Below are 25,146 nucleotides of genomic sequence, written 5' to 3' on the forward strand. Positions count from 1 at the left end.
ACCTCATTTAAGTCCATAAATCCGTAGTTAATATGTTTTAATCTAATTGCCCCCTCAATCCGAAGCTGCATTCGTGTCTGCAGGTCGTGTGCGTCTCGGTCCGGCCGGCGCGCGCGTGTGTAGTGTGGAGTATAAGTGTATAACCTTTATTTTCTTCTAGGCATAAGAGAGAAGGGAAAGACTTATAAGTACAATTCCTTCCTATTCCATTTCCTATGTGTAACTAAACTTTCCCACTACAATGTTAAGTTTTAAGTTACACTTATTATAACTCCAACATTCTAGTACCCTGAGGTATTGTGCAATTGCACAGGTAATTCTAAAGTCTGCGTATCTAAATGAATAATCTTAAGATTGCAAATTATAACTTATAAAAATATTGGGGTAGTGTTTGCGTACCTGGTCCGCAAAAGGTTAAGTCCCTACGGGCATGGCCCGTGATAATTTAGAAATAAATTTATTTTCCGATTTCTAATAGGAATAGTAAAACCAGTCATAATAAATACGCTACCGCTGCAACTAGAACTCTAAGCTGGGCAGAAGTCGGAGTGGACAAAGGATTCTGGTTCTATACATATATGTACAAATAAAACGACGAAGATAACATATATAATCATCAAAAATAATAATACGCTCCTACTGAAACTCTATAGGATTTAGAAATTCCTGCGCTTGTGCGTACGTACATAATTAATACGTGCTATAGCTGCGTCTCTACTCGAAGAAAATCAATATCCATCAATGGCTTCGGTTAGAGTCCAGATGGAGAGCCCGAGACCAGCCATCATCATAAGCAATTGTAAGAGGAATAAAAATTTCATGGTGCTTGCGCGGATTGCCACGTTAATTATGCTTTTAGTGCCGTCCTCGCTGCTGCTTCTACTTCAAGAGCAGCACATGATCTCAGAGCTCAGGGTAGATGCGGACGTGACTAATTACGTGGTAATAATGCCCATTGAAACCTTATTAATTCGTATTATTTCTTAGTTTTTCCTCTTGTTTTTTCATAGAAAATTCTCAAGTTCTTCTTTAATTTGCTAGCTAATCGCTAAAATCCTTAATTATATCTCCGTGATTTTTAAAAGATACTGATAAGTGATTCCATGCATGCAACCTGCAGGAACTCTATACAATATTCAATGTTAACTAGGTATTAAATTTTTTGACTGCAACGTTAGGAGAATTTTTTCTAAATATGATAAACTTGTGGGTTTGATTCCTTAATAGTGTTCTAGTTGGTGCCTATTACTTGTCTTTTTTTTTTCTTTTTTTTTTTGCCCGGTGTCCATGTTGTTATACATGCGTATATGAAGTACAAGCCATATATGTTTGTAGTTTGTAAACTTCTCTATGGTAGTCATGTATTGATGATGACTGTTGTTTAATTACTTGATGTTTGTTGTTGGGATTAGGGGTGGAAATGAACCAAACAATTAACAAATAGTTTGATATTAATATTTGGAATAACTATTCGGTCATATCCGATTTGGTAGTTCATTTACCACTAAACAAATATTTTTTAGTATTCGAGTTTACTAACGAATAGAATTTAACCAGATGCATATTCGATTCGTTTGTCTATTAAATATTCGTTTAAAATTTGATCACACATTATTATTTGTATTAGTGCACATATGATGTCTTATTTTTAACTCACTTACCATTTATACTTAAGTCTTATATACTGGTTTTAAGACTTAGATAATCTTAAATCTGTTTTCTAATTAAAATTTTAATTTAAATATATACATCATATATTATAAAGAAATATTTTTTATTAATGAATTGTAATATTATATGAAAATCAAATCTTTTAGCAGAATAAATATACTTTGATATTCGATAAGTATTCGTAAATATTCATGAATATTTATCAAGTACCAAGTATTCGAATTCGAATTCGAAAAACTAGATATATGAATATTAGAGTCTGCGTTCGAATTCGATAATTTTAAATAAATACAAATACGAACACCTTAGTATTTTGATTCGATCTTTTACCACCCCTATCCCCACCCTCTAATTCCGCTTCTAAGATTAGTTTACATTTATTTATATAGATTTTATAATGATGATTATAACAAACTCTCCCTTCATTGTTTATCACTTATATCAGGACTACAAGATTTGGGCCCAACCAAATAGTGAGGGTTTTCACCAATGCATTCAGCCCTCAAAAAACAGAGAAAGTACGTCAACAATGCTCGTTTTTCTTCTTCTCCGTTTGTTAGGTTAAATGCGTGAAACATCATCTTTTTTTCCTAACTCAGCCTCTTCTTTATTTGCAGGAAATCCTGTAAAGGCAACAAATGGCTATCTTGTAGTTCATGCCAACGGTGGTTTGAATCAGATGAAGATGGGGGTATTTACCGATCACAGAATTACACGAACGTAGTTTTTAATGATAAAACACTGCTTACGACTAAAGTTTCTATTGCTTAAATGCAGATATGTGACATGGTAGCAGTAGCAAAACTCATGAATGCAACGTTAGTCGTTCCTTATTTTGATCACACTTCATATTGGAAAGATCCTAGGTACGCAATATTGCTATTGCTTTTGTTCATGCCAGAGAAAATTGTTCGAAATCTCTGACGCAAATTTTGAAAAAATCATTTTACAGTGAATTTGGAGATATATTCGATTTAAAGCATTTTATTAAAACTTTGGAAGCTGATGTTCGGATAGTAAAGCGTCTACCAGCTAAGTATAAAGGAATGCAAGCCCACGTTATGAAACCAAGATCTTGGTCTAAGGTAAAGACTCATTATGCGTCTTATAGTATCTGATACATGAATTTTAATAGCAATTTCGGATTAAAATTGTTACCCTTTTTTTTTTTACCTTGGGCAGGCTTTTTATTACCAAAAAGAACTTTCAAAAATTTTGAAGCAGAAAAAGGTGATAGAGTTTGCATTCGCAGACGCTCGGCTTGCGAATAATGATGTCCCACGTCCTATTCAGAAACTTCGTTGCCGAGCATGCTACAAAGCGCTTCGCTTCACAGATAAAATCCAGGAGCTAGGAAATACAGTGATTTCGAGGCTCAGAGCTACAGGGAATCGTTATCTTGCTCTTCATTTAAGGTATGTACATAAGATCTATTTACAGGAGAAGGGTTGCTTTGTTCAAATTTAGTCATGATTAAGTTTCGCACAAATTTGAGTTTATTCGACCCCTTCGTCTCGTTATATTCTCATCTCTGTGAGTATCAGTGACCTTAGGCGAATTTCACAAAATTACAATGACATGTGACATTTTTCAACCATTTTGCCCTTATGTACTTCCTATATCATCTACATTAGCCTCATGAGCTCTATGGACTGATACAGATAAAGTGCATTTAGAGGTTTTTTATGAGTCATTTAACACCATTTTCAACAATTTCCCGTATTTCATTTTAGTTCTTAGTCTTTTTCTCATACAAATTTCTAAACACGCAGATATGAGAAGGATATGCTAGCCTTCACAGGTTGCAATCACAACCTCACCTCAAGCCAAGCAGAAGAACTAAGACTCCACAGACTAAGTGTTGTTCGTTGGAAAGAGAAAAATATCGATGGGGATGAAAAAAGAAGAGAAGGGAGATGCCCAATGACTCCAAGAGAGACTGTAAAATTTCTAAAGGCCATGGGATATCCAAGCTCTACAGTGATTTACATTGTAGCGGGAGAAATCTATGGAACAAACAGCTTGGAAATTATCAAAGAAGAGTACCCGCGCCTTTATACACATCATAGTTTAACTACACCTGCAGAAATGGGAGCTTTGAGGGTGTTAAATAATCAGCTGGCTGCTTTGGATTATATTGTGGCACTCAGCAGCGATGTTTTTGTTTACACTCATGATGGTAACATGGCTAAAGCCGTGGAGGGGCACAGGAGGTTTGAGGGTTTTCGGAAGACAATTTCTCCTGATAGGTATTTTCCATTGCCGTAAATTTATCTCTCAAGCCAATTCAGACCTATAACTACAATGATTACATGTTATAACCTAGTAAACTAGTCATACACAAAACACGAAGATAATATTTACTTCCAAATGATATTGAAAAGCTTTTTTCGCGTTTTCGTATGCTTAATTGCGTCTGTTTTAATCTGTTTATAGGTTACTAACGAATTATTTTTGATGTCAGGAGAAAATATGTGGAGCTTATTGACCGGTTTGATAATGGGGAGATGAATGAGATTGAGTTTCAAGAGAGGGTGAAGGAGGAACATGAAACTAGGATTGGGGGTCCTTTGATGAGGCGGCGTGGGGAAATACCAAAGCAAGAAGACTACTTTTATGCAAACCCTTTGCCAGGTTGCATTTGTCACTGAAATTATACTTTGTATTGTTTATAATTTGTATTCTAATGACCAGTTTTGTTTTTTTTTTTTTTTCTCGAGACAATCCAGTTTAAATAAAACATTTTTGGTACATATATAATTTGCCTGTTTGTACCTTTGTGGATCTTGATAAATTGTTATGGTTTTAGACTTAACAGATTTCGTGATTTTTGCCCTTTGATCTTATGACCATAACTCTATGGACTCCAGTAGTTGGGTTGCAATTATTTGAATCGATCAATATGGCTTCTATAATATCTGAACTCGTGACTAGTCCATGATTGTTGAATAGGACTTATGTCATCTGAAGGATCTCGAAAGAGAGTTTAATATGGAACTCATTGTAGCTGTTTACAAAGAATGCAGATACACAAGTATACACCTATGATATAGATGCAAAACTGTGAGATAGATTTCTCAAAAGGAAAAAAAGGATATAGAAATTAGTTCATATATATTAAAGAACCATTTGATCAACTATACCAGTCAAGAAAGAGAATGAAAAAAAGTAAGGATAAATAAGAAAATAAATAGAAAAGTTCTGCTGCATGTTACTATTTCGCTTAATTGCTTATGCCAGCTCCTTGTTACACTTCCCCACATTCTTTGCAGCTTCAATGGCCTGGTAATAGAGCTTCTTCTCAAATCAGTAACAAAGTATTGATTAATAGAATGGTGGTAACAGGATCGAAACACTTGTGGGCGCACTGTTCTTTTGTGTTCATGTGTGTGTATGTATGCTACAAAGGAGGGAGTGCTTTGCTATATGGGAACCTGCTCAGTGGGGAGCGTAAAATGTCATTCATTTGCAGCAGAAAATACTGCACCAATAGTGTAATTGGGGAATTAAGTATCTACTGCAGAGTGCTTGTTTTATATGGAAAAATAAATCACAGTCCATAAAAAGGATGACACCTTTAACCAAATAAATTCATATTAATTAACGAGAAATTAAAAAAAGTTACCAACCTGCTCATATAAATGCTCAATTTGCTGAGCCTGTTGTAGGACATGAGTGGACATGAGATGATTAAATGCTTACATCTCCACCATCTTCGATTCCGTCTCTTGAACAGCATATAGAAGGCTTGCTAACTCAACCTGTTCAAAAGGGGAGTAGAGAAAATCTATTATATACACAAACATTACCAAGTTTTTTGCTCACAGATTGAGGTTCCTTAAAACAACTCCTCCATGAAACAATACTAAACCTCAAGCACACGAGTCTCATTATCCAAAAGTTGATCCTGGACTCGCATAGGCCCGGAATTAGAAGGAAACTCCTGCTCATTAAACTCTTGCGAGATCATACTTGAATGTGTCAGAATATTTTACATCAGGTACTCTTCGCAACTTTCTCCTTGGCATTGCTCTATTATCAGCATCCTGACAGCGTATGCCTATGAAACTGAGCCATAACAGTATGAAGTCGTTCAGTCTGTCAGAATCAAAACCTGCAGTTTAATAGAGAGAGAACAGGAAACTATTCAACGAACAACTAGAATGGCAGACATTAACAGAGAGCAAGTTAAGCATGAGGATTAACATGGTTTATTGCTAAATATGCTGGACACATTTAAAATAAAATTAAATCTCAATTCCTCAGGGAACAATTTCATAGTTCATCCTTTCATTTCTAGTTGTCAGTTCCTTACTGAAAGGCTCCATTATTTCCTCTTCCACTAGGGGATAAAATGAAGAGGAAAGATAAACCGAGTGTCTCAAATCAACAGCGCAAGATAGCACTAGAATGGTACAACCTCAGACACTGTCATGTTAACGAGTACCTACATATCGTGTGGCTACAAAGCCAGAAGGAAGCACTTTCATTGAGTTTTCTCCCCTCAATTCATTTGCGAATTGTTTCATCCCTCTCATAATATTGATAGAAGAAGTTATCCTCTAGTAAAACAGCATATTACTTGATAGAAAAATAAAGGGCAAATTTGCAAAATAGACCGTTTTTGAAAAAAAATTAGCGAAATAGACCGTTTTTGGAAAAAATTAGCAAAATAGACCGTTTTTTGGGAAAAGAGGTCGATTTTGAAAAATGGATCAGAAAACATACGGGGCTACTAGTCCCGTATGTTTAAAGTTCACTAATTTTGTTTGTTAACAAAACGTACGGGACTAGTAGTCCCGTACGTTTTCCAGAGCCAGCGAAGCCTATGCCAAGCAAATCCACGGGACTACTAGTCCCGTGGATTTCGCGAGCATTAAAGCTGGTCTGCAATTTATACGGGACTACTAGTCCCGTATAATTACAGACTATATATACACCGAACCTAGGGCACATTTTCCCCTTCGTTTTTTTCTCTCACCATCTCCCTCTCTCCCCCCCGAGCACCCACTTCCGATCCCCTCTCTCTCTCTCTCTCTCCTGAGCTCAACTCTAGATCTCCCCCTCTCTCTTTCCCGAGCTCTCATTCTCTCCCAAGCCGATCAAAGCTCTCATTCTCTCCCAAACCCGATCTCCATCTATCCCAAAACCCAACAATCCCTATCTCTCTCCCCCAAACCCAACTCACCTCTTCCTCCCTCAAATCTGACGCCGACGCCGTCGATTCTCTGCGAGGCCGAGGAGATCTGAGATTTAATCAAGGTACAAATTTTAATTTTTCCATAAATTTATATGTATTGTTTAGTTAATGTTGTATATCTAGAAGAAATATATGATTATGGTCTAGAAAAATCTCTGGAAAAAAATATAATTATTATACGATGAATTTTAATGCTTCAGTTAAAATGGCGAACGAAGTACCGATTATTTGCTTATTCAATGGAAATCTGAGTATTGGAATGAATAATATGCCTATATACGATGGAGGCTCTAGGAAAATGTTCATGTTGTCCAGAAATTACAACTTTGATAGATTGGTGGCGCAAATATACAGAGTCACTGGAATTAATCACGTCGAAAATTCCATTAAGATCTTCTGTAATTGTCCAATAAATGATCAAAGAACAATTGCTGTAGAGATCACCAATGATGAAGAATTGAATAACATGATACAGCTTGCGGAAAAACAAGTATCAATCGAGTTGTTTATTGAAAATATTCCAGTGTATTCGGTCGCTGAAGTTTCATATGCTCGTGGAGAGTTCTCCCGCATGCTTGATAATCAAATCTCGTTATCTCAAAGTGCCATGCGCTTTAAAAATGAGTCGGGTGCAATGTCAAATGACGTGTTCCACAACTCGCCGGGTTATGTTTCAGTTGATTTACCGGGGGGTTCTACAATAGCAGAGGATAATGATGAGGATGTAGATGCCGATGATGATACTGAAGATGCTGAAGAGGATGAACGTCTTGATAGTATGCAGTATGCAATTGGAGAGACCAATGATGACGTAAGTTGGATGGATGAATATTGCGTAAATAACGACTACGTAGAGTCTGAAGAGCCGTTGCCAGAAGAGTTTCAAAATGATGAGTGGATAAATGCCTCACAAGCTGAGTTCGTCGATCCTGGCCCTAATTTCGATCCATCCGAGGACTTTACTTTCAAGAAAGGAGATCTTTTCGAGAACAAGGAAACATTAATTTTCGCTATACGTGAATGGACAATAAAAAACCGGGTCAAATTCAAGACGGTGAAAAGCAACACAACTAGCTATCATGTAAAGTGTTACTTTAATGAGAGAGGTCAAGGAGAGAATACAAGTGCTGCAGATGATAGAAATTCAAAGTGTCCATGGAAGCTTAATGCAGCTATTAGGAAAAAATCACTTGGCCAGTTTATAATCTCTAGTTATTGCGGACTCCATACATGTTCTAATTCGACTGCAACTTATGATCATAAGACTTTGACTTCCTCTTATATCGCAAAGCTAATTATGCCCGAAGTTAGGCGGGAACTTGATCTTACTCCAGGACAGATAATTACAAGGGTATATGACATGAAAAGAATAACAATTTCCAAGTTTAAAGCATATGATGCACGGAGGAAGGCGTTGACTAAAATCTTTGGAGATTGGGAGGAATCTTACCAATTACTTCCGCATTACCTTTCAGCAATTGTGCGGAACAATCCGGGTACCGAATATGACATAGTGTCTAAGGAGGTCGCACCAGAAACGGAGAGGTTCATATGTGTTTTTTGGGCATTTGGGCCCGCTATCAGAGGGTTCTCTTTTTGTCGTCCGCTCTTAAGTATCGATGGAACACATTTATATGGCAAGTACAAAGGAGTGCTCTTGGTTGCGACCGGTGTAGATGCAAACGGTGGGCTATTTCCTGTAGCTTTTGCAGTTGTGGAGGTGGAGGATACATCGAGTTGGAAGTGGTTTTTTCAATGTATTTACAAATATATTCCGACTGTTCAAAGTCCACGAGTTATTACCTTTATTTCTGACCGGATGAAAGGAATTCCACGAGCCTTGCACGAGGGGTGGAGTGCACCACATCATCACCGATATTGCTTGCGGCATATAAGAGCTAATTTTAAGAAAAAACATGGAGAGGTCAATTTACAAAATCTATTATGGCAAGCCGGTTGTGCAACTGACTCACTGGTATATGAGCATTGTAGAGAGAAAATTAAATCCATATCACTTGAAGCCCACGATTGGATTGAACAAAACTTGAAGCCGCAATACGAAGATCGATGGGCATTATGTAAAGATGGTGGAGTGCGATATTGTATGATGACAACTAATTGTTCCGAAAGTTTCAACGGCGTACTTAAGGGTGCCCGTGCTATGCCAATTCAAGCCTTAGTTGCAAGGACGTTTTATAGATTGAACGCATATTTTAATAAGAGGCGCATTGATAGTGCAAATTGGACGAGTAAGTACACTCCAAAAAATGAGATTATTTTGCAGAAAAGGATTGTGGCTGTGAGAACATGTAGAATTGAACAATTCAACAACAATGAGTGGGAGGTTAAAGATTGTGATGGTACATACACCGTTCATCTCGACGATCAGGAGTGCAGTTGTACTTGTAGTATACCACAATTACAGAAAATCCCATGTCAACACGTTTTAGCGGCTAGTTCCAATCAAGATGGTGGTGCTAGATTGCCTTATGACCGGTATTGCTCAGCTTGGTATTCAACAAATCATTATCGGAAGGCTTATAAGGAGAGTTTTCATCCTCCCGATGATACTCGCTATTGGCCGGAATTATATATACCGTACTTATTACCACCTAAGCACAAAAGACAAGCTGGACGACCAAAATCCGTACGCATTAGATCTACCATGGATCAAGGTCGTGAAGGAGTAGCGTCACGAATCCGATGTGGACAATGTAATCAATTAGGACATAATAGGTCTCGTTGTCCATCAAGAGCAAGTAGATAGCAATTAATTTGTAAGTAAAATATTTTCTAATGATATGTCATCATTATATGTTATTGATTTAGCAAGTAGATACATTGTTCATATGTATTTGATTTGGCAGAAACTCATAAGTTACCGTTATATGTGCAGGTATATACACGATGCTTCCCGGACCGGATAATGATGAAGTCCTTTATGATCAGTCACGCCACCGTTCGGAGAGCATATCATTGACATCGGTAATGATAACATATTTACAGTCACATATTACTTATTCATTTTTATAATCTTTGTATTCATTTATGTGCAGAGAGGACAAGAGCTGGTTATGATTGATCATAGCCTTGGACATACGTGCTGGCCACTTGATGATCCTCGCATCATTGCCCTAGTATCCCAAGCCGGTTTTCTTACTTGCTCAAAATTGAAATGGATGAAGCTCGATTGGGCACTGCTTAACGCGTTGATGGATAGATGGAGGCCGGAGACTAATACTTTCCATCTACGTGTCGGCGAGACAACTATTACTCTCCAGGATGTAGCAGTGATCCTAGGTCTCCGCATTGATGGCCCTTGTATCACGGGGACTGATAGGCATGTTTGGCGAGATGTATGTGATAATTTGTTAGGAATATCTCCGGAGTCCTTGCCTGGAGGGTATATTAGATTGAAGTGGCTTAAGGAGAGTTTTGGAAACCCGTTGCCACAAGATGCACCTGAAGTGATGATCCAACAGCATGCGAGAGCATATATTATGCACATGATCGGGACACTTCTTTTTCCCGATTCAAGTAAACATAAAGTCCATTTGAGGTAAGTAAACATTAAGTATTGATTTTTGCTCACTATTCTTAGTATACATGACTAACGTATTTGAACTCGCGCTAGGTGGTTACCACTTATCGAAGACTTCGACATGTGCGGGACATTATCCTGGGGTAGTGCTGTTTTAGCATACCTATATCGAGAAATGTCAAAGGTTGCTTTAATGCAGAATAAGGAGCTCAAGGGTTGTTTAACTTTGCTACAAGTTTGGGCATGGGAAAGATTGGTTTTGAAACCACGATTATGCGAGATCCGAGAGTTAGATGGACATATTCCACTAGGCTGCAGGTAAAAAGCGTCAAATTGAATCTCATTTGTATTTAATTTTAAATTTAACATTTTGAACAAGGAAACATTTCTTGCAGATGGAATGTCACAAAAGCTTATGATGAGACCCCGGCTAGGCAATTAGACTTTTACAGAGGGGAGCTCGACCGGATGAAAATTTTTCAGGTATCGAATTTGAATTGAAGTACTCTATGATATCAATATATTTCAAAGAGATATTAACATTTGGACTTTTTTGCAGTTCGAGTGGCAGCCATACACCCCTCACCTACCTCGTCTACCGCTGATTTGTATGGAGGGCCACGGCATATGGAGGGCCAGAGTTCCTCTCGTTTGTTTCGAGATTGTGGAGATGCACGTACCCGATCGCGTGTTTAGACAGTTTGGACTCGCGCAACATGCTCCACAATATGTCGAAAAAATAGAGAGAAAGGCGACTAAAGGTGGACATCAGATTGACTGGAGGCGCACGCATCAATCATACATAGCTCGGTGGAATGATCGGCATCAACTTATTGTCGATCCGCTTTATCCTCCGATGGAAGAAGTTGATTACATTAAATGGTATTGGGGGATTACCAGACGTTGGATAATCACTCAAACTACGCCTCCAGTCGACGAAATCGAGATTCGCTCCCAACAATCCCGATATGTACCAAGAGGGGTAGATGAGCGACGATGGGTAAGTTAAATTGTCAAAATTATCATAGAATGTCAATCTCTTCTTAGCTTATGGTTTCTAATATCAATATTTTTATGTAATTGTAGATAGATGCTATGGATGACGTCGAGGGGCTTGCAAATGAGGGCATAGTTACCGCCACAGGAGATTCAGTACATGTATCGATATTGCATCGGATAGTGGCGAGAGTTCGTAAAGCTTTTCAACAAACTTATGAGGATCGACATGATGGTCGTGAGCAGGTGGATCTTGACGATACTCTATATGTACGCCGACGTAGGCGCGGTAGACCTTGCACGCACGACGATGAAGCCGGTCCGTCACAGCAAGCCGGTCCATCACAGCCCCACACACAACCGGAGAGCGAGCATATTCAAGCTCAAGTCGAAGGAGGACGCCGACGATCTCAACGAGTGCGAAGAGAGAGACGACGGGGAAGGGGTGGATTTTTTATTTGTTAGTTTTTCCACTAAGATATATATTGTCGTATGGATTTATTGACCTTGGATTTGTTTATCTTAAACTACATATTATCGTATGGGTCGACTTGAGACATTTGGATTTGTTTAGCTTAGACTGATATATATTATCGTATGGATTTGTGATGTGTATTTTTGTCGGATTTTGGATGTGATGTGTATTCCGTTGGATTTGTGTTGTGATGTTGTTGATTACGTCAGATTTGTGTGGTGACGTACTCTATGATGAGATTTGTGTTGTGATATTGTAAATGATATCTTTTTGGCGAAAATTTTGCTTGTAATCGATAAATGAGGCCCGTGCATGTTTGGTGTATCCTGCCCAGCAAATCCACGGGACTAATAGTCCCGTGGATTTGCTGGGCAGGGTCTTTAGCTGCTCTGCAAAATCCACGGGACTAGTAGTCCCGTGGATTTGCTGGGTAGGGGCTTTAGCTGCTCTGCAAAATCCACGGGACTAGTAGTCCCGTGGATTTGCTGGGCAGTGGAATTGGCTACTGTCAAAACGTACGGGACTACTAGTCCCGTACGTTTTGTTAACAACAAAATTAGTGAACTTTAAACATACGGGACTAGTAGTCCCGTATGTTTTCTGATCCATTTTTCAAAATCGACCTCTTTTCCCAAAAAACGGTCTATTTTGCTAGTTTTTTCCAAAAACGGTCTATTTCGCTAATTTTTTTCCAAAAACGGTCTATTTTGCAAATTTGCCCAAAAATAAATTGAGCATGTAGATGTACATCTAATCAGAGAAATATGACTAGGCTCTGCAACTGTATCAAACCAAGTATAGTTGAATAATATGTGAAATATTCAGTCATTAATAGCATACCATGCCATGCTTGTGAGCTATAACATCTGCATGAGAGCTATCGTGTCTCACAGAAAGCCATCTGGTTGAGTTTCCATCACTCTCCTCATCATGTATTCTACTCTTAGGAATATCAATCTGATCCTTGCATGCTTTCACAAAAAAAGCTAATTTCAGCACAAAGCAAATCTAATAAAAGGGTAGGATAGTTAGTCTAGGCTTGAAGGAAAACACAACTTAGATATGGACTCTTAGGGAATCGCAAGTAACCCACTTCATGCTCAATGTTGTCCTTTCTTGCTCAGTTGCGTGATACAAATCAACATAATCTTTCCAATGCTTCACGATAAAATGTTCCAATTTGTTGATGCTTTCTAGCTACAAATGAACACTCCACAGTTCCCAGTAAAGGTCAGATTTTTTATAAATACATTAAAAAACAAAAAGTAATAATTGAAATAGATCAATGAAAAAAAAAATAGAAAGTGTCATTGGTTCTATTTACCATCTTGAGTGCAGCTTTAGCAAAAGGGGATCTCTGTGGAGGATTGTGCATAATGAAAGCAGCCATAATAGCTGCCAAATTGGACTATCAAGGAAATACCGGAGTAAGATATGTGATTTTACAAAATCTGATAAAGTCATGCAAACTTTATTAACTGATGATACCAATCTGTAGATTTTTTTTGTAAGAGCTATCTTGTAGAGCGACAATATTTTATAAAATTTGGCAATCCAAAAGGTTAAAACTGTTGAGTCATTGAGTAACAATGTCTCACGGTTATGGGTGCAAGTGCGGACATGGACATGGGTGCATATACGGAACACGTCAAAATTGTAAAAATTGGGATACATGGACACAACTATATACATACATATTAAAATCAACAATCCATATGAGATCGATATCGCTTTTGCATTCACATGTTATAGAACTAAAATTCTTATAGCTTTTTATGTTTTTTTATTGAGTAGATTGTAAATTGAAAAACCACTCGTTTTTGAACTAGATACCAAATGACTCTTTAAAAACATACTTATTTATAATCATATTACTTATGAACTACGTATGTGATAAAATAAACCTGTTCGAGGTCTAACAAGTTGCATAAATTTGTAGAAACCGCGATGAGTTTTGGTGAAGAACAGGCATTTGGGGCGCAGGAGTCACTTTGGGAGCTGCGTGGTCGACCGCGGCGCAAGGCCGGTCGATCGCGATCGTGCACGGATCCAAGGTTTGTGCCTGGACTTGGCGCGGTCGACCGCAAGACCCTATAGGTGAATTTGGTCTCTGTCGCTGGATCGTAGTCGACCGTGGCGGTCGACCGCATAACTGGTCAGGCCCAATATTGGTTTCCTTTTCAGTTTGGGTTTGGTATTTACTATAAATACCAACATACAAATTAGGGTTTCTTTGGAGATTGGTTTGGGGATATTGGAGCACAGAAGAAGGAGGTATTTTCTGAGCAATTGTTTGAGGGTTTATTTGGAGAGATTAAGAGATTTGTTGGTAAGATTAGTTGATTGCTTTGAGCGTTTTGTAATCTTAGTTTGTACTCTTCTTCTCTATTAGTGAAAACCCAATCCCCTTCTTGCCCCGTGGACGTAGGCAATTTGCTGAACCACGTAAAACTATTGTGTTTGGATTTGTGCCGTTGTTTTGATTTGTTTGGCCTTTATCTCGACGTTTGTTTGATTTGGTTCTTGAAGCATGCCCGTTTGGTTGTCACGCTTCCGCGCCACGCACAACAAAATTTGAGGTGAAATGTACGATATATGTTCAAGAAGTGTATCACACGTTCTAAACCAAAATATGTGTTATATAATTGAGTACATGTCTGAATAAATATTCGTATATGTTAAAGACCTGTTCAAGAAGTGTCCGACATAGACACGGATATAGAAAGTGTTGGACACATATACGGGAGCGTAGATGGAGCGTCAGGTAACCTAGGGGTCCAACTATTCACACTCCCAAACAGTAACTTTGGGGGTGTGTGAGGACTAAATTGCCCTTCTCCCAAACCAAAACAAGCCAAGTCCATTACAGAAACACCCTCAACATCAAAAGGGCATTTTCGGCAATCAAACTCCCAAAATTACTGTTTGGGAGTGGATATAGCAAACATGGTTACCTAGGGACTAACAATGTATATAACATAACTCTTAACATTAACATTAAAAAAAAGGATTACTGCTTGAAGTATATTTACCATTAACACATGCCAAGTTCTAATTTCACCATTATATGACATGAATTAGTGTTTTGGGGCTGATGAATAAAACGATCAAACCTCAGTGTATCCAGACGAGAGAGCTGCAGCGCGAACAACCTCCCTAAATCTTCACTTCTCTCCCCAATTTTGGCCATCTCCTTCTCCTCAATCCAGTCTTCACTTTCTCTACAAATTTTCTTAAATTAGTAAAAATATTTAAAAAAGTAAAATTTCTTTACATTTCAACAAGAAGATAGATAATAAGAATATCGAACAATACCTTAATCTTTACTCAGAGATCAAAAGGGAAATAATAATTAAAAAAAAGGCCTAAAAGTGTGCTCGAAACATGGATTTTTTAGAACGGGCTTTCCAATCTCGGGGCCCGTTACTATATAATGATCTCTCAAAGTCTATTCTTTTGAACCGGAAATAGTATTCACACTTCTTAGTTATTTATCTTGGGTTTCCTCTGTAGCCCACAAAGTATCCAGCCCAACTAAGAAATACCTTTGAACCGGCCCAATAAGAACTAGATCGTAGTCACTCTGTTCTTTCTTTCTTTCTTCCTTCCTCTGTTGGAGAGCAATCAAGAAGACGGAAGTGACGAGCATCAGCAGAGATCCAAGGATTTGAGGTTCTTGATCTTTATAAATTTCGATATTTAATTAAGTATCTTCCTGTTTATTTTTACCATCATGCATCTTGCATTTCTCCCGTGCCCAATTCTGAATCAGGCGAGTTAGGGTTTACTCGTGAACTAGATCTCTTTATTATTATTATTATTTGCCTTAGTCTTTTCCCCCGTATCGCCTTAATTTTTTTCTGAAATGTGACTGCAATCAACATCTCGACTTCAGGCTGTTGCTTTTCTCAGTTTCGATTATAATCATATTTTGAATTTTCTGGATACTTTCGGCAGTTAATGAAGGGGGAAGGGAATGATTGGATCTTTGTGTTATGCCCTAGTAATGTATAATTGAAGGGGTCAAACCATTAAGATCCATTGATAACGCACATAGAGATGACGAGGGAGAAGAGAGAGAAGTACAGAAGGGAGAGCTTAGAGGATGGTTTAGAATGATCAGAGTTGTGTATGTCGCATAGAGATGGGTTCCTTGGAGTTTTATCGGCCATGATTGTCATTAAAGCATTTTTACTATCATGTCTGTGTAAACAAAGAAAGAGAGAAGTACACTAGGAGAAACTAAGAAGTGTTAAGAGGATGAAACAGGCTAATTGCTTGTATTTCTTGTGAGACGGACGAGGTCGTATCTCAAGCCATTTATTGTTAGAATGATTAGAGTTGTATATGTTGAGTGCCACGAAGCTTTATGGACATGATTAGCATTTGAGTGTTTTTACTATTAAGTTTGTGTCACCAAAGAGGCCCGAATGTTTGAAAATAATCGACCAGTTTGTTAGCACAAGAGTATTCCAATAGCATATCTTGTTCCTTGGTATCTCTTGAGTATCGTGTTGGGACAATTTAGCACATTATGGGTTTAGAAAAATGTTATCCGGGTTTGTACTTGTTTAGTTTCCATTGAAGTAGTGGAAGCTTTTTTGGAAGTAGCAAATGTATTCTTACAACAGCTTACCTTTTTGCTGATAGGTCATTACACGGAAAATGCAAGTAGCGTAGGGATGGAAGTGAACCAAATAATTAATACACAGTTCGGTTAATATTCGTCCGGATATTTGATCATATTTGATCCGGTAGTTCTCTTAATACTAAACGAATAATTTTTAGTATTTGGCTTATAAATGAATAGAATTTAACCAAAGGTATATTCGATTCGGTTGATTATTAATTATCCGTTTATATTTTAAATTTTATTTTTTTATGAATATAATTTGTTTTTTTATAGCTATAAATATAATTGGTTATAAATCTCATTCATCGCCAAACCTTTTTTCCCTAAAATTCCAAATCAATCGTATCCCTACAAATTCAAATCAATGTAAATAACTTAATAGGCTGGGCCACCACTTATATAAGGTTATACTATAGGCCCATTTTGGTAAGTCCACAGTCTAGGCCCATACAAGAAAAAATATAAGGTAAGGGTTTCTCTTCTCTCATGTCTCAAACTGCCGCTGTCTCCGACATAGCAACGCACACGACTCGTTCTCTTCATCTTGTGTTCGACGGGCGGATTGCTGATCGGAAGGTGCTGACGACGAGGATCTCACTTCCAAACATTTCACGGTTAGGCTTTCTCTTTCTCATCTTATGCGTTCGACGAGCGGAAGCCTTTGTAGATATGACGATGAGATTGTAGGAGAGGTTTAATCGAATGCCCACGAATAATTGACGAATAGAAGTGTAAATATACGAACTGAATTTGAATTCAGTTTAGTATTCGAGTCGAATTCGACCACGAATTTGAATATCACCATATGAATCGAACTCGGATTCGAATGTCAATATTGTGATATTCGATTCCACCCCTTAGTGATAGGGTTAGCATGTGAATATGATGTGTAGCAAGCTTTTCCGTATATGTTTTTGAATAGATCATGGTTGTGTGTGTGTATGATGATGCAAGCTTCTCATCTTCTCCGCATTTGCCCTTCTCATACTTGGGTACTTTTTTTGTTTTCTCATGTTGTTTAGTGGACATTCTTTTTATATAGTAATATGTTCCTCAGAGGCTCAATCAATATCCGCACAATTGTTCTCTTATTCTTTAGGATTTTTATTAGTCCGTTAGAACATGGAGTGATGAAAAACGAAGGTTATTTTGTTTTGTGATTGTTGTTGTCCTTCTTGGCTATGAATTCATTCAACAAACAACATTTCAACCCCTAGAAGTGGTAATAAGGTTTCTCTTGCAGCATAACAATGTAAACATTTTCAGATTACCCTTGAACTGTCCCGTTTTTATTTGAAATCAGAGATAACTATCTAGCTTCAACATTTTTATAATTACCATATGGAGAGACTTTCAAGGTACCAAATGGCTGTGCTAAAACCCATCATGTTTTCACTTCCTTCCGATAAATACAGTCCCCAATGTCTTAAGGATTATAATGTTCTGTTGGCTATACTTTGAAATATAAATTTATACATTATGAGCGTCGTTTCACACTTTACAACCTTGTTATTCTCTTTTGTTTATGGTGTTCTCTCAAAGTTTTCGGTTGTGCAGTTCCTCTCGTTCCAGTAGCAGAACATCCCTACTAACTTTGTCATGAAAACTGTAGTTGCAGTATGCTTTCATCATTCTTTTTCATGCCACCTCTTTTTTGGCCAAAAAAAAAATGTTCTTCTTGAACTTGAAGCTCATTGTTCCGTATAGCAACATAACTTGGTATGAGTCTGATAATCTGTTCTCATGTTTAAATGCAGAAGCATTACCTTCAAGAATGGGGTTATGGACATTGCTCGAAGGCTTTCTGCTTCTTGCAAATGCGCTGGCAATACTGAACGAGGACAGGTTTCTTGCACCTAGAGGATGGAGCTTCTCAGATGTCTCAGGACTCCAACGAGCCAAATCATTGAAAGGGCAGCTCATAGGGCTCATCTATGCAACTCAATATCTGAGAGTACCCCTCATAGTTCTCAATGCTATTACCATCCTTGTGAAGCTCGTTTCTGGATGAGATTTAGCTTGGATTTTCTGCTTGTGGGTTAATTTGAGAAACAATATTTTTTGTGTACTGGATTGTACGTGACATTTGACGTTGTTTACATTTGCCGCTGAATTATGTATCAGCTTGCAATCATGTATGAAAAAATTGGAGATATAAAATTAGTGAATGACTGTCAGGTGTTTTGCTAATTATTTTTTCAAATTCAGTTTGGGTGGTTGTTTAAACAAATTTGGACAGTTTAATACAGATTTGTGTAATTGTTGGATGTTTGTTCAACGCATGCTCATTCTACCGTTCAAACTTTCAAATTTTACACGCACTTGCACTTCCACAATCCTTGGTTATATGGGTGGACAAGAAAATTCAGATGCTTATATTCTCCCAATGACTTTCCTACAAAGCTGAATTCGTAATGAACAAGGTACGCTCATTAACGCATAAAGCCTTTATAGATGCAAACGATAAGAATCGATGCTTATAATTCTTATCGATGCTTATAATGAGAGCAAACGGTAAAACACTTGGAGTAGAACCAGCAAGGAATTGGATAATTATTTGTGTTGAATGTAAACAAATTTGTGCATAGTAAGTACAATCAATCCCCAAATTTGCACAACACAATCAACACCTGCGGAGCCACTTCTTGATCATTTATTTGCGACTGAATGCCCTGAGAGATGAAACCACTAAATAAAGAACCAATGCTTCATAGGTCAGCAAACAGATGATACGTTCTCGAATCAACAAGAATCAATCTTATAGCTGCAATTGCAGCTGCTAAAGCTAAGAAGCTGAATCCCACAACATTCGACCAGTGCCAGGCTTTCTGGGGCAGCGAAAGCTTGTTCTTCTTTGCCTTTAAATACATATGATTTGCGAGAACAAATGTAAGGGGGAATGTGCTCAATGCTCCAGTTAAGCTCATGAAATCTCCGAGAAAAGGAAGCAGAGCTGCTACAAAAGTGTTCACTGTGAGGTATCCTCCTCTTACTACGACTCTGAACAATATGTTTTGCAAGGAAAAAGCACTCCCTTTTCCTCGCCCATATTCAGTGTCCAGGTACTCATACATTGGACTAGCAAATATCTGAAGATAAATAAACAAATGTCAGAATATCCATAACTATAATGATCCATAATCAAAACAAACTCAAAGAAGGTTAAAAGTAGGAGAGATTACATGCAAAGCAATGACTGTCTGTAAAAAGGCTGCAGCATTTGCCATTGTCTTCACCCAAATAGGGCCATTCACGCTATTGAGAAGATAAGTTGATGTCGAGGATCCATAAGCCCAATACCCTGCAAAAGTGACAGCATATAGTGGCAGTCCGCCAACTGTGAACTGAAACCAAAGAGCTTTGTCCATATTCTTGATAACAGGAGGCTTTACTGTTGCCTGTAATAAGAAGAGAGGAATTGTACAATATACTTATTGTTCAGTTCAGTTTCACGTTCAGCTGGTGTCATGTCCAACATGATTTCAAAACTAATAAATCGAGTGATTATTAACCTTTATCCTTTGCCGATAATAAAACTGATGTTAACGGAATAAAAAGGCCAGTCCTGTATGACAAATGGTAACACAATAATTACGTGATAATTATTGAGGACATTTTTCCAATAAAAAGGAAAATGCAAATTTAGCCAGGTTTCATCGACTTCTCATCCACGTTTATCTCAAAACACTTCCACCAGAAAATGATTGTGAAGCTAAAGTCATAGACCCACACTAATCATGTCATAAAACAAAACCCAAAGTCAAAAAGAATTTCAAGTGGACAGGACAAAGGCATATAACATTCATTTGTTAGATAGCAATCAAGTGGAAAGGATAAAGACAGATCATATTCATTAGCCAGAGAGAAAAATGTTTACTGTCAATTGGGTCTACAAGTGTGGCTCTTTTTTGGAGTGGTCTTCCTTAAATAAAAAAAATATCACAAGCGTCTCATTTGCAATCTCCTCTAATTGTACATTGTAAACACAAGTTACAGAACGGCGATGTGATCAAAATTGAAATTTAAAAACTGCAAATTGCAAAATTATTGTGACTTTGGGAAGTAGTCTGTGCAGCCTACCTGTATCTCAGGCAGCATTCCTGTATTGTAAGCAAATACGAGATTTGCCACAGCACCAACGGTACTAAAGATCTTACTTGTATGTGATCCTGGAATGCTGTAATCCCTAGAAGGAGAACTTATTCCTGTATCCATAGATTATGAAGTAAAATGCAGTATCAGTTCTCTCTGGTTAGTTTCTGGAATAATTCAAAGAAGAACGTGAGTTTGAATGAGTGTACCATCCTTCATAGACAAAACGAATCCTGTAAGAATATACACGAGACTAAAGAATGTTGAGAACCCCAACCAAATCCTCAGAGCTGATAAGTGAGGTATTCCGAAAGCAAACAGACCACATACGAGTCCAGCAATTACAATACAGTAGGGAAGCTTCAATGCACCATCCTCCCTGTAAAGGATGTATATGGCCTGCACAAAAAGGAAAATAAATTAGTAAGACCTGACAAGGGTAATGTGCTTTTTCCAAATATTTGCAGTCCTATAATGAGTGTTAAAGGTTCCTTCCACTGCAACAAAAATTTAAAGTCATGACGCGGGTTGAGTCCTAATTTTATATTCTATCATGCTGGTTATTTTCTTTTAATCTCTATATGGTCTCAATCTCTCTCTCTCTCTCTCTCTCTCTCTCTCTCTCTCTCTCTCTCTCTAGGATGGAGTATACTCATCTCACTCTCTCTCTCTCTCTCTCTCTCTCTCTCTCTCTCTCTCTCTCTCTCTAGGATGGAGTATACAGTAACAGTTGGAGATTAAGAACACCTGATACATAGGGTCAAACCAATTTTTGGTCATTTGATATGGTAGATGTACAACTTCAAACATATAAGAGGTGGTTGTGATATGTACACTAGCATTCGCAGTTCAAGTTTCAAGTGTTTGTTTTCCCCTCATATACAACTATCAGAACTTACCCAGATGAATGAGCATATAATTCTAACAAATTAAGTTGAGAACATCATCCATTTAAAACTGGAAAAAGAATGAATAATTTTCCAAAAATCACGAGCTGAGCAAATAGAAGTACTCACACCTTTAATGCTTGGCCAGCCAAAATAATATATCCCGTGTTGATCATGAATAAATTAACATATTGCATTGTCCATGTTAAATAGTACACTTTTCTCCCTGTAGTGGTGGAAACAAAGGGAAGAATGTATAAGCGCGAGGCAGTTGTAGAGATATTCTAGATAACACTTAAACCAAATATACGTAGTAAAAGAAAACTGTGATGCGTGAATTATGAGGAAAATTTAAAGCCTAGACTAGAGAAAAATGGCATGCTAAATCCTCTGGCATGCTAAATCCTCCATTTCAATTTACACGTAAATTAAATTGACTTGATCTCAATCTAGATTAGTTTGTTTTAATTTCTAATCCTTCTTCTCAGCACCTCCTACTGTACTTCGCTCTATCCTCCGCAATTCCCTTTGTGTATATCCAGTACCACTACTTAATAAATTTTCTGGGAATCTTGTCCCAGTTTCTCAAAAAAGTAAAATACATGAAAAAAAATTGTAAAAAAGAAGTAAATGCAATAATACCGTAGATGTGGCCAGCGAGATCTCTATATCGGATATGTCGTTTACCACCAATCTCATGAAGGTGGGAAACAAGCATGTTGGCGTATAGAGAAAATGCAGCTGCTAAAATCAAGCCAACAACACCACCCACCCATCCTAGAGGAACCATGACTGATCCAGGATATCCCAAGACATATGCGCTGTTTATTCCGGTCGTGAGCACGAATCCAACTTGATACCAAGGATCTGATCAACAAATACATGATTTAAAAAAAAAAATTCAAAATGCATCCCTATCGAACAAAAGGAGAATTGCCCAAGTAGTAAAAATCTGAAACGCTTGATTATCGGTGTTCGTTTCCACAAGTGTAACAATTCACTAGAAGTCGTTTGTTTCCCTTGAATTAGCGGTGATATCAATTTCAGCATCTTGTCAGCTGTCATGGAGCTCCTCTTGCATTACAGTATAACAACATAACAGTTCACATCTTTTGGGACAGAATTATGATGTTGATTGCAAAAGACAGCGTACATATTGCTCATCGAAGAGGGTAATGATTTCGCATGCTGAAGGAACAAAGACCTCCTCAAAATTTTCATGCATTAATTGCACCAAAGAGCAATTGCTGAAATTTTATCGATTTTTTTCTCTTTTCCTTCTTCTTTTCAATTGGCCGACGGCAAAATTAAACAAATTAGGACTCACATAATTCAACATCCAAAAGCATTGGTCATGCTTCGAAAACAAATTCTCTCATGTTTTTTTTTTTTTTTGGAAAAAGAAGAAAAAAAAAGAAACAGAGAAGAGAGAGGGATACCGTGACTTATTTGATGAGCGGTCTCATCGGACGCTTCAATATCGAGCTTCTTCTCGTCGTTGGCGTCCATCGCGGCCATTGTATCCGCTCCTCCGCCGCCCCCTAGAAAACGCGGTAACGGGATCCAACCGGCTCTCGATTGTCTCGACTATAAATAGCAAAACACACCGAGTGGCGCGCGCACAGATGGATTCCTACACGAAATAAATATGCGGAATAAAGTTTACGTATTTATTTATATTAAATGCGAAAGATTCATGGAAAAAGAAAGGTCCACACCCGTCCAAGCGATAAAGATCTCGTTCACTTTCAAAATCATTCTCGGTCAGACGCAAAATACTAGCTATAATGATATTTTCTAACCAAATTTCTTTATGTCATCTTTCGTGTTTTGCTTCGTCTAGTCCAATTTTGGTACGTTTATATTTTATATGCAGGGAACGAAGAGGAGACCGGAGCTTAATTTACTTTGAAAGCAGCATCATTTTTCTAAAAATAATTACCATATTCTAATGTATGTTGTTGTATTTTAGTGTAAGTTGCTGTATATATGTTTAAAAATATTGTATACAAAACTAATTAGGATGCATGAACTGTTTTTTTTTTTTTTGAAATAATTGCAAAGTCATTGGTGTTAAAAGGTAGAGCAAACGGCGAGGAAAAGTTGTGCTTGTGCTCTATTATTTGGTCGGTAATCATAGTCTGGTGTCTTTTGAAAAGAGTGTTGACTAGGTCACTAAGTAATTAAAGCTATGAAGGATATTTCTAGTGGCTTACGTTGCGTGGATACAAACTCACAAAATTCCATGGAGAGAATATTTTTTATATATTCCGGGTCATTTTCGCGTCTTTCGTCTTAAAAGCTAAAAAAAGAAAGACGAAGAGATAATTTTCCCGTGTGAAACTTGATTCTAGAGATAGAATATAAACTCCTACGTGTAATCTTTTGCTGTGTTGGATATTGGAATAAGGTAATGATCGATTTTGGAAATAGAGTTTGCATCATTTTTATACGAATGAAAAGGATGCAATGTTTCCGAGTATAAACTCCTCCGTACTTGAATCTAAATTGAGCGTACTCATCACAAGTAACGTAATGCAAACATCTCAAACTTATCTAGCTAGATAAAATATAAAAATATACTTAGGCTATTAATTTCAAGCTCTTGCATAGTTGCATGTCTGAATATGTTTCCGAGTATCCGAGTATTTATAACTAATATGATAATACACATACGTATTCACGAAATAAAACTATGGTACCGGTTTCGTATCAGAATCTCCTGATATCCCGAGGCCCAATACTTATTAATTTGGGCCTTGAGCCTTGTCATGCAGTACTGACAAAGCAGGGATCGGATTGAAACCTTCAGTATGAAATTGCTCTCTCTAACTCTGGGCCAACTTCGGGCATTATGGCAACACCTAGATCCAAACAATCCTATTGTGATTGGGCCGTTCTGCTAGCCGCTAATAACGTTTCCTTTCCCTTATTATTTGGGTGCCACTAGGGGCACACCCCCAACCATAACTCCAACCACACCCCTCTCTTGTTTGCTACAGTACACCGGGTTCCATATGAGATTTTAAAATTTTAAAATCCCATGTGAGACCCGGTGCACTGTAGTAATTAAGAGAGGGGGTGTGGTTGGAGTTGTGGTTGGGGGTGTGCCCCTATCATTTTCCTTATTATTTTTCTTCTTACTTGTTTGGGAAGTGACTTTATTTCTCAAATGAAATTATTGTATATCTCTAATTCATGCGCTATCTTTTCTCTTCCTCTGATTCATACACTATCAAGTGCAAATCTGGAACTCTGTAATGCAACTGCCTTAATTCCCTCATGCAGGTCGATATCATTTTAAATTCCTCGATATCATTGTGCGTTTTTTGTTGTGTTTTTGTAGAAAAACATCATGGTGTTGTGTTTTCTCCTAAAAGTGTTTTCAAAACACCATGTGAAATGTTTTTGGTCATGTTTGTGGGAAAATTGCAATGAAAAGAATAAAGAAAATTGATTTGTATTTCTTTGATTCCGATTACAACTTGATTACAAAAGAGGAGAGAACGGATTTTATTCTCTCCTTTGTTTAAAACTGGGTTCTTCACGGTGGCGATGGAATGCCTCCTTCGATTGCTCGCGTCGAAATTGCTCTCCGTTGACGATCCGATGTTTTGCTTCACTGGAACGATATCTTCTCCTCACGATTTG

The 25,146-nt window shown here is 37.7% G+C and overlaps 5 protein-coding genes and 1 long non-coding RNA gene across 6 annotated transcripts; 3 read left to right on the forward strand and 3 right to left on the reverse strand.

The window, feature by feature from the left end:
* On the forward strand, nt 693-4,394 carry LOC109829342 (uncharacterized protein At1g04910-like). The gene is made up of 8 exons (XM_020396473.1): nt 693-942; nt 2,117-2,189; nt 2,289-2,362; nt 2,449-2,537; nt 2,624-2,756; nt 2,854-3,086; nt 3,444-3,920; nt 4,136-4,394. The coding sequence occupies exons 1-8, from the start codon at nt 742-744 to the stop codon at nt 4,320-4,322; spliced, it is 1,467 nt and encodes a 488-aa protein (XP_020252062.1). The 5' UTR covers nt 693-741; the 3' UTR covers nt 4,323-4,394.
* On the reverse strand, nt 4,840-5,894 carry LOC109829801. The gene is made up of 3 exons (XR_002244143.1): nt 5,543-5,894; nt 5,301-5,432; nt 4,840-4,953 (listed from the first exon to the last, which is right to left on the reverse strand). It is a non-coding gene; the product is annotated as an uncharacterized LOC109829801 (long non-coding RNA).
* On the forward strand, nt 6,663-12,034 carry LOC109829800 (serine/threonine-protein phosphatase 7 long form homolog). The gene is made up of 7 exons (XM_020396840.1): nt 6,663-6,933; nt 9,768-9,856; nt 9,928-10,430; nt 10,506-10,730; nt 10,808-10,895; nt 10,972-11,412; nt 11,499-12,034. Exons 2-7 carry the CDS (start codon nt 9,779-9,781, stop codon nt 11,871-11,873), a joined length of 1,710 nt encoding a protein of 569 aa, XP_020252429.1. The 5' UTR covers nt 6,663-6,933; nt 9,768-9,778; the 3' UTR covers nt 11,874-12,034.
* On the reverse strand, nt 12,638-13,273 carry LOC109829548 (syntaxin-81-like). Its single transcript, XM_020396627.1, has 4 exons — nt 13,208-13,273; nt 12,973-13,080; nt 12,724-12,891; nt 12,638-12,664 (listed from the first exon to the last, which is right to left on the reverse strand). Exons 1-4 carry the CDS (start codon nt 13,271-13,273, stop codon nt 12,638-12,640), a joined length of 369 nt encoding a protein of 122 aa, XP_020252216.1.
* Nucleotides 15,449-18,706, forward strand: LOC109829802 (immediate early response 3-interacting protein 1-like). Its single transcript, XM_020396841.1, has 2 exons — nt 15,449-15,555; nt 18,274-18,706. Exon 2 carries the CDS (start codon nt 18,291-18,293, stop codon nt 18,525-18,527), a length of 237 nt encoding a protein of 78 aa, XP_020252430.1. The 5' UTR covers nt 15,449-15,555; nt 18,274-18,290; the 3' UTR covers nt 18,528-18,706.
* On the reverse strand, nt 19,046-23,128 carry LOC109829803 (probable proline transporter 2). Its single transcript, XM_020396842.1, has 7 exons — nt 22,935-23,128; nt 22,138-22,362; nt 21,627-21,721; nt 20,818-21,007; nt 20,597-20,721; nt 19,699-19,914; nt 19,046-19,605 (listed from the first exon to the last, which is right to left on the reverse strand). Exons 1-7 carry the CDS (start codon nt 23,011-23,013, stop codon nt 19,225-19,227), a joined length of 1,311 nt encoding a protein of 436 aa, XP_020252431.1. The 5' UTR covers nt 23,014-23,128; the 3' UTR covers nt 19,046-19,224.

This window comes from Asparagus officinalis, chromosome 2 (genome assembly GCF_001876935.1).
Source record: "Asparagus officinalis chromosome 2, Aspof.V1, whole genome shotgun sequence".
NCBI classification, from domain to species: domain Eukaryota; kingdom Viridiplantae; phylum Streptophyta; class Magnoliopsida; order Asparagales; family Asparagaceae; genus Asparagus; species Asparagus officinalis.

What these genes read in the sequence shown, in the direction of transcription:
- LOC109829803 (XM_020396842.1), bottom strand. Translation starts at nt 23,013, where the DNA reads ATGGCCGCGATGGACGCCAACGACGAGAAGAAGCTCGATATTGAAGCG. An exon ending in TGGCTGGCCAAGCATTAAAG is followed by an intron (nt 21,008 to 21,626) that starts GTGTGAGTACTT and finishes CTTTTTGTGCAG; the next exon opens with GCCATATACATCCTTTACAG. An exon ending in GAATGCTGCCTGAGATACAG is followed by an intron (nt 19,915 to 20,596) that starts GTAGGCTGCACA and finishes TTCTTATTACAG; the next exon opens with GCAACAGTAAAGCCTCCTGT.
- LOC109829548 (XM_020396627.1), bottom strand. Translation starts at nt 13,273, where the DNA reads ATGGCTGCTTTCATTATGCACAATCCTCCACAGAGATCCCCTTTTGCT. An exon ending in CTAAAGCTGCACTCAAGATG is followed by an intron (nt 13,081 to 13,207) that starts GTAAATAGAACC and finishes GTTCATTTGTAG; the next exon opens with CTAGAAAGCATCAACAAATT. An exon ending in TAGCTCACAAGCATGGCATG is followed by an intron (nt 12,665 to 12,723) that starts GTATGCTATTAA and finishes GGTTTGATACAG; the next exon opens with TTGCAGAGCCTAGTCATATT.
- LOC109829342 (XM_020396473.1), top strand. Translation starts at nt 742, where the DNA reads ATGGCTTCGGTTAGAGTCCAGATGGAGAGCCCGAGACCAGCCATCATC. An exon ending in AACCAAGATCTTGGTCTAAG is followed by an intron (nt 2,757 to 2,853) that starts GTAAAGACTCAT and finishes TACCTTGGGCAG; the next exon opens with GCTTTTTATTACCAAAAAGA. An exon ending in AAGACAATTTCTCCTGATAG is followed by an intron (nt 3,921 to 4,135) that starts GTATTTTCCATT and finishes TTTTGATGTCAG; the next exon opens with GAGAAAATATGTGGAGCTTA.
- LOC109829802 (XM_020396841.1), top strand. Translation starts at nt 18,291, where the DNA reads ATGGGGTTATGGACATTGCTCGAAGGCTTTCTGCTTCTTGCAAATGCG.
- LOC109829800 (XM_020396840.1), top strand. Translation starts at nt 9,779, where the DNA reads ATGCTTCCCGGACCGGATAATGATGAAGTCCTTTATGATCAGTCACGC. An exon ending in AGAGCATATCATTGACATCG is followed by an intron (nt 9,857 to 9,927) that starts GTAATGATAACA and finishes ATTTATGTGCAG; the next exon opens with AGAGGACAAGAGCTGGTTAT. An exon ending in ACCGGATGAAAATTTTTCAG is followed by an intron (nt 10,896 to 10,971) that starts GTATCGAATTTG and finishes ACTTTTTTGCAG; the next exon opens with TTCGAGTGGCAGCCATACAC.